Source organism: Parus major, chromosome 22 (assembly GCF_001522545.3).
Source record: "Parus major isolate Abel chromosome 22, Parus_major1.1, whole genome shotgun sequence".
NCBI classification, from domain to species: Eukaryota; Metazoa; Chordata; class Aves; order Passeriformes; family Paridae; genus Parus; species Parus major.
The window spans coordinates 3,828,599-3,835,847 of NC_031790.1; the positions used below are offsets into that span (position 1 = coordinate 3,828,599).

The 7,249-nt window shown below is 57.4% G+C and overlaps 1 protein-coding gene across 6 annotated transcripts in view; it reads left to right on the plus strand.

Moving 5' to 3' along the window:
* The window catches only part of TACC1 (transforming acidic coiled-coil containing protein 1), a 34,373-nt gene that overhangs the window by 17,115 nt on the left and 10,009 nt on the right, over positions 1 to 7,249 (plus strand). For 3 of the 6 annotated variants that reach the window (XM_015648684.3, XM_015648680.3, XM_015648682.3), the window contains 4 exons: positions 2,054 to 3,059; positions 4,038 to 4,073; positions 5,647 to 5,707; positions 5,953 to 6,151. In XM_015648684.3, coding sequence (XP_015504170.1) covers positions 2,197 to 3,059; positions 4,038 to 4,073; positions 5,647 to 5,707; positions 5,953 to 6,151 — 1,159 coding nt within the window. In that variant the 5' untranslated portion in view covers positions 2,054 to 2,196. The remainder of the gene's footprint in view (positions 1 to 2,053; positions 3,060 to 4,037; positions 4,074 to 5,646; positions 5,708 to 5,952; positions 6,152 to 7,249) is intronic. The other 3 variants (XM_015648681.3, XM_015648683.3, XM_015648685.3) reach the window with 2 other exon arrangements.

The following is a 7,249-nucleotide window of genomic DNA, read 5'->3' on the forward strand; positions in this document are numbered from 1 at the left end:
CTTCAGGCTGCTGTTTCCTGCATCCTGTGCAATTGTTCCCACAGGAACACGCGCTCCTGTCACGCTGCGTTGGAGGCAGGAGAAATGCAGAGGGGGAGGAAGTAGGGGAAACCCCCCCTGAGCTTGTAGGAGGGACATTTCTGCTGCAAAAGATTTCCAGAACCATAGGCGAGCTCCTGAGCTGGCTCCCAGTATATCCCAGTTCCTGAGCGCGCAGACTGGCTGGGCAGGGGGGCCGTGCTGCAGGAGGGGCTGAGCTCTCCTGGCTGCAGGAAATGGGGGAATCACAAAACTGGAGAGCCTGGGTGGGTGGGTGGTTCCTCTGATTTCTGTGGGAAAACGATTCTGAGCTATGGCCACACGTGCCATTGCTCCTTCCCTCCCCACCCTGCAGACACTCCAGCACCGAGAGGAGGTTTGTGTGCCGACTGCTTGTTATTCAAGAAGTAATTACTCATTGCTTGGGTTAGAAACCAGGATGGGCTCACGTCTGTGAGAACAGCGGCTGCCAAACCTTCTGCTGGGAACGCAGAATGCACTTAAATAGTCCTTTTGCCCTGACTTTGAAGTCTGTTTTTCTATTCAGGGCCGTCTCAGGAAGGCTTCAAACAGCTGAGCAACACAGCAAGTGTAATAAAGTTTTATTTGGGGTCTGTTAAGGAGGTTTTCCTGGTTCCTAATGATGGGAAGGCCTGCCAGGCGCTGCCTCAGACTGTTTCCTGGCTGCACTCCAAGTACTCATCCACTGGATTTGTGTTTACTGATGCATTTTCTGGGGCATCATGGCAACGTCTACTTGGAGGGAGCTTTTTTTTTGCAGTCAGAGGAAGCATTTTTGCAGTCTCAGGGAGGACACAGAGCCTCATGATTCATTTTCATGGCTTTTAGCATCCTGGGGATCAATTATGCTAACCACGAGCCATCAACTGAGTCAGGATTGTTGGCTCCACTGGCTGCATTAGTCCTGGGAGCAGATATTTGCCTGCTTCACTTTTCCTCTGCCAGCCTGTGACTCGCTCTGTTCCCAGCACACACGAGCTGGTTGCAAATGCCTGGTGACAGGAAAAGCCTCTCCTGGATGCCTGGGGATGGGGGTCTGTGATGGGGGCACGTGTTTGGTGTCCTCCTGCCAAACGGGGGGGATGCTCGAGGTGACTCCCCTCTGCAGCTGTCACCTCTGTTCCAGGGCAGGGCAGGGACAGGGACAGGCACATTTCCCTGCCACGAGCTCTTCATCACCCAGCCTGCTCTTCCCAGCCAGGTTTTCAAACCACTCTGGTCCTTGGGAGAGCATTAGTTCTGTTCTGTGGGGGCTGCAGATACCCCGTGCTCCCTGTACATCCCAGCATCCTGCTTTGCCTTCTCCCAGGAGTCTGGGCCATTGTCCCTGGCTGAGGTGCCGAGAAACACCAGTCATTTTCCTCTTGTGCCTTGGCACACCTGCACCACAAGGCTGGCTCTGGGTGCTCAGTGGGTGCAGCTTTCAGGGGGCCCCAGCAGAGGTACAGGATCTTCTCCATCCCTTGATGTCAGAGAAGAGATTAAACAGTAAAAGGATCGAGGGGAAAGGATTGGAGTAATGGTGATTAAGTCATCGGTCAGGGTTTGTCATTAGAAGATGCTGACAGCAGTGTGGAGAACCTGGTGTGACTGAGGCAGGGTTTCTGCAGGTGCAGAGTCAGCTTGTGTGGGGCAGCTTCTCCTGCCTGCTGCACATCCAGCTCTGCAGCCCCAGACCCCTCCTGCAGCCCCAGACCCCTCCTGCAGCCTGTTTCTCCTTCCCTGAGCACACCTTCCTGCTCCCCTTCTCCCTGCTTGTGCACATTTTGTGGTGTTGTCTTGTGTCATGCATCCCTGAGCACTGCTCACCAGTTTTTAACTCTGCCCAAGTGAGCAGTGACTGCCTGTCATCAGGCAGGAGGGAAATGAGTTCTGAGCCAGTGGATCCCCCATAAAATCCAACCCTGGAGCAGCTGTGAGGAGGGAACAGAAAGCCCTCTGGAAAGGAGTGCACTGCAGGTCAGGGTTTAACCATCTTCTTTTATCTTTTCAGAGCCAGGTGACCTGCTGGTAGGGGAAGTCCACCGGGACAGCTCGCCTGGGAAGCACCCCAAAGATGAGGCTCAAGCAGAGATTGGAGCCCCTAGATCCAGTTTGGATGCTGAAGGGGAAGCTGAGCCCGACAAGTCGCCCCTGATGCAGCCCCTGGCCGGGCTGGGCTGCAGGGCTGACCCTGGGCAGGCTGCTGTGCCCCCTGTGCTGCCAGCCCCCGTGGGCACTGCCACCCGGCCCATGGCAGGAGGGGACACGGCTGACACCGGGCTGCTGGGGCTGGGGGCTGATGGCCTGGCCCAGGAGCAGCTCGGGAAAGGGAAAACACCTTCACTGGAGAGGAAAACAGATGAAGCCACGGAGGAGACACAAACATCTTACCAGCTTGACCCTGAGCAGCGTGACGGGAGTGTGAACCCTTCCATTGCCGGAGCCTGCCAGCTGCAGAGCTCTGCCCCAGCAGCCCCACAATGCCTTCCCCATCCCGGGGAGCTGGGGGGACACCTGGCTCTGGAGGCCCCAGGGCAGGTCCTGAAACCTGGGGCTGATGTTACAGAGGCTAGAGAGAGCGTGGAGGCCAAGCCAGCTTCGCCCAGGAGGGGCAGCAGGATCCTGGCCAGCAAGCTGACACCAAAGAGACACAGAGAGTCCCCCAGGAAAGCAGCTGAGGATGCAGAGAGGGGTCCCACAGAGCCAGCTCTGCCCCAGGGCTCCTCCCAGCCAGGTCCCCCCTGCTGGGACAGCCCTGCTCTCAGCTCTCTCAGTGGCAGCTCGGCACTGCAGAGTTCGCCGGTTCTCCCCAAGGGTTCTTACCAGTTTGATCCCAATAACTTCGACTCCGTGGATCCATTCAAGCCCACCAAGACGCTTGCCAGCACCAACGCTGACTCTTGCTCCAGTGCAGATAACAGCCTCAATGAAATCCTCGAGTCTCAGACGCTGGAGATGCAGGATGATGCCCTGAAAGGCACAGACTCCCCCAAGAAGCCCAAGTCACGGCTGATAACGTGAGTGCCAGTGTGTGCAGGGCCGGGGCTGCAGCCCCTGCTTTCCCCATGGGCAGCAGAGCTGCAGTGCTGGTGGTGATGGAGGTGCTGCTGCTGCTGCTCTGCTGCCTCCTGAGCCAGCCCCAAAGCCTGTGGTGCACCTCAGGTTCTGCTGGTGCCTGGGTTTTATCTGCCTGCTGTCCCAGCAGAGGGGCAGCTCCCTGGTGCCTTCAGGGATGGGAGGAGAGGGACAGCTGCTCTGGAACAGTGCCAGAGTCCCAGGCAGAGCAGGGAAGGCTGGGTTGGATCCCTGATTGCGGGATCACCTCTTTGGGACCCCTTGAGGGTCCAGCTGGTGGGTCAAGGTGTAGATGTGGTGTCAGAGGAAGCCTGTAGTGGAGCTGATGTGTTTGCTGGACTTGGGCAGGGATTTGCAGGAGCTGGTGGATGCAGCTGTGGTTGGTCAAATGTAGCTGAGATATTTTGTGAGCTGACACTGAATTTCTGCTTTATGTCAGAGAAAGAGAACAGGTTGGACAGGTAGACTCTCACTCTGCTGTCAGATTCTCCAGTGAGAAAATTAGATAGTGGGTTTTTACAGAGAAAGAAAAAATCAGGCTGTGTTGGATGTTTTTGTCCAGGAAATACTTTACAGAAAGTAGATAGAGATTTTTTAAGAGGCAGTGTTCCCATGTGTGGCTGTGGGTGAGCAGAGCCAGTGGGGAGGGGAAGCTGCAGGGAATTCTCTGCTCCTTCTCTGTCCCCCTGGAGCACTGCAGAGCAGGATGTTGTCCTGGCAGTGAGGTCTGTTGATCTCACCCCTCTGCTGTGGATAGCAAATGCAGGATCAGTGTCCAGTGTGTGTCTGTGCCTTCCCAAAGACTGAGCCAGGCAGCTCACTGTGCTTCTCCAGAGCAGGGTTAAGATCCAGGTCTTTTCACACATTCTTCTTCTCTCCATCTGTCTGTCTCTCTCCCTGTCCGTGCTTTGGTGCATCAGGACTACTGAGCAAGTGAAATTTCTCTGTTTTCTGTTGTAAGTACTCTCTCCTGTATTCCTTTTCTTTTCCTTTGCTGTTTTTGTCCTCTCTCTGGGTGTGTGCTGCCCCACTGTTCTCCATGGCATGCTGCTCCTTCTGCCCTGTGACCTGTGCTCTCTGCTGTCCCTTGGCGGGGTCCCCAGGGTGGCCTGGCCTGGTGAGTGCCTGGGAGTGAGGAGAAGAGGAGAGCTGAGCTGGGCTGAGCTGGGCTGAGCTGGGCTGAGCTGGGCTGAGCTGCAGCAGAGGCACAGGCCTGTGCTTGTCCTCACAGCATGCCGCCTCGCAGCGTCTTCTGATGCTGGATGAGCACTCAGAACCTTCAGCTGATGGAGGGGCAGCAGGACTTTGTGTGATCCAGAGCTGTTATCTTGGTGCTGGGGGGAGCTCAAACCTGCTGCCAGGTGATGGGGTAACCCTGGCACAGGAGAGGGTGAGGACGTGAGAGGTTTGAGTTGCTGGTGGCAGGGCATGAGGGAGAAGAGCAGCGCAGAGCGGTTCGATGTGACCGAGGTGTGCATGGCAGCGTGCAGAGGAACGTGAGCTGTTCTCACTGTGCTCCCTGCACGGGTGGGATGGGGAGGCTGGAGAGTGGCAGTGCCTGGGGGCAGCTCCATAAACCTGGGAACAGCTCCCTGCAGTCCTGCTCGAGCCTTTGCCTGTGTCCCCGTGTGCCGTGTCTGGAGGCTGGGATCCCTCCTCAGGTCCCCACTGCTCTCACACGAGCTGCTCCAGCTTAGCAAGCATCTCCTGGGGGCAGACGTGGCCACGAGCCTGGGAGATTGCTGTGTGTGAGGGGTGAGATGCAGGAGAACAGCTCATGCCACAGGAGAAATGTCCCATTCCCCTGGGACCGTGCCTCCGCTGCTGTGCTGGTGCCCGGCGCGTGGGGACGCGGCCGTGCCCGTGGTCCTGCACAGATGGATCGGTGTCTTCAGGAACGTGGAATGAAGTTCCAGGGACAGCAAGGGGACCACCTGCAAGACCTGACTGAGCTAAACTTGCCAGCCACAGGCCCTTCTCCTTGGGACGGTGTTTGTGCCAGGGGGAGCGTTTGTTCCAGGCACGGTGCCTTGGGCTGGCCCTGCTGCTCTGACTCGTGTGGGAATGTGGATGCTGTGGAGAAGTCCCCAACAAGATTCCAGATGTAGGGACAGGGCATAGACAGCCTGGACGTGGTTCTCCCTGCAGAAAGTCGACTGAAGCCGTGGCTGCTGTCGTGCTGGACACGCAGGGCGAGGGAGATCCTTCTTTGCTGGCCTTGGCAGTGCCTCTCTCGCCATCAGCTTCTTGGGGTCTGTGCTCTGCTCCTTACCTTCCTCAGGAATAAACACCTCACAGACAAACCCAACTTCTGTGTAGCTGTGTCTTTTGTTTGCCCGTTCCTTCTGTTCCTCCAGAACTTGCTGTGCCCCGGTGTTCACTGGTGAGTGGGGTGCTGGCACGTGGTGGGTGCAACGCTGGTGCTGGGACTGCTCCCCCTGCTTGGGCTGTCTGCCACGTGCCCCCGCTGCCCTGCCCTGCCCCTGAAGCCCCCTCAGCCCCCTCAGCTGCTGCTTCTCTCTCCTGCAGGAGCGGCTGCAAGGTGAAGCAGCACGAGGCACAGCCCCTGGTCCTGGACATGGGCGCTCAGGTGCGTGGGGTCCCGTCCCCAGAGGGGTGGGCTGGGCACAGGGATGGTGTGGGGAGAGCTGGGCTGAGCTTCGGGCTGGCATCTTCCCTGTGGGCACTTCCTGATGGGAAGGGAGGGAAAAGGCTGGTGGGGAACAGTTTGACACTGGATTTTAGGCCTTCCTTGCTTTCTGTGGAGTAGCCAGCAGCTCTCCTGCTGGCCTGATCCCCGCAGATCTTGCTTAACTGCCCACTGTGATCCTGCAGGATGAAGGAGTGCTGATCTCAGAAATGCCAGCCATTACAAACCGGGATGGGCGTGCCACCGATGAGGAGAAGTTGGCCTGCACCAGCTCCATGCAGAAACCATCTGGGATGGAGAAGAAGGCCGAGCCAGAAGATGACCTGGAGTACTTTGAGTGCTCAAACATCCCCGTGTCTGCAGCAAAGCACAGACCAGAGGCAGGTGAGGAACATCTCTGTTGCCTTCAGCCCTAGGAATGCACCCAGGGAGCCTCTGCAGCCTCCAGCGAGGGATTGGTGCTGCTGAGGCAGTGCAGCCTCCTCAGGGTTTGTTTGTACTGCCAGGGCTAAAGGCTGCTGCAGGTTCTCATGGAACCTCCCATTGCTTTCCTGCTCTATTTCCAGTATGGAACATGATGGTGTGGGCTGTGTTTATTGAGACTTTGGGTAGAGAGCTCTCCCACACTGCTGCAGAGGGATGTGGCTCAGGCACAGGGTTCCCTCCCTGTGGTGCTTCTGCCAGAGCCCCACTGGTGCTGAGAGCTGAGAGCTGAGCAGAACCATTGTCCCCATCCCTGCCCTGGCTCCAGGGCTGCAGAGTCCCTGCCTAGAGCCTGTGCCTGGAGCAGAGCTGCCAGCACTCGGTGTCCTGGCACAGGGGCTGTGCTTGATGGAGGTCTCAATAATGCCTAGAGACTCCAATTATTGCTCCTGGTGGAATTCTGCTGTCACTTTCCCATGCAATTAGCCTCCCTGACCGAGCCATTACAAAATAATTAAAATGCAGGCGACATGACACTTTGTCAATAGCCAAGGCCTAGGTGCAAGCAGGAGAGATCACCACAGGGGTTTGCAGCCCTCCCCTCTGCAGGGACCCATTAATCACTTCTCCCCACGGCTGTGCTGGGCTGCCAGCTCCAGGAGAATGGTCCTTTGTCCTCAGGGGAGGAGAATCTGACAGTGCAGGGAGAGGCTGGGAGGGTTTATTGACTGCTGCTGGTGTCAGAGGGCCGGGCAGGTGCAGGATGGGCTGGGATAAACGGAGGGAAGCAGTGGGAAGGCTGCAGTCAGCAGTGTTTCATTTCCTCCCTTCTCTCCAAACACACTGTTCTGTGCCTGCTGAACTCGTGGATCATCTCTGTGGGTGCTGCCCATAAATTACTCCTTATGCTACGTGAGGCAGCACCGTGCCCACAGGTCGGGGTGTCCCTCCTGCAGGTCGGGGTGTCCCTTGGGTCAGGGTGTCCTGTGAGGCAGTGTCACACAGGTCAGGGTGTCACACAGGTCAGGGTGTCACACAGGTCAGGGTGTCCTGTGAGGC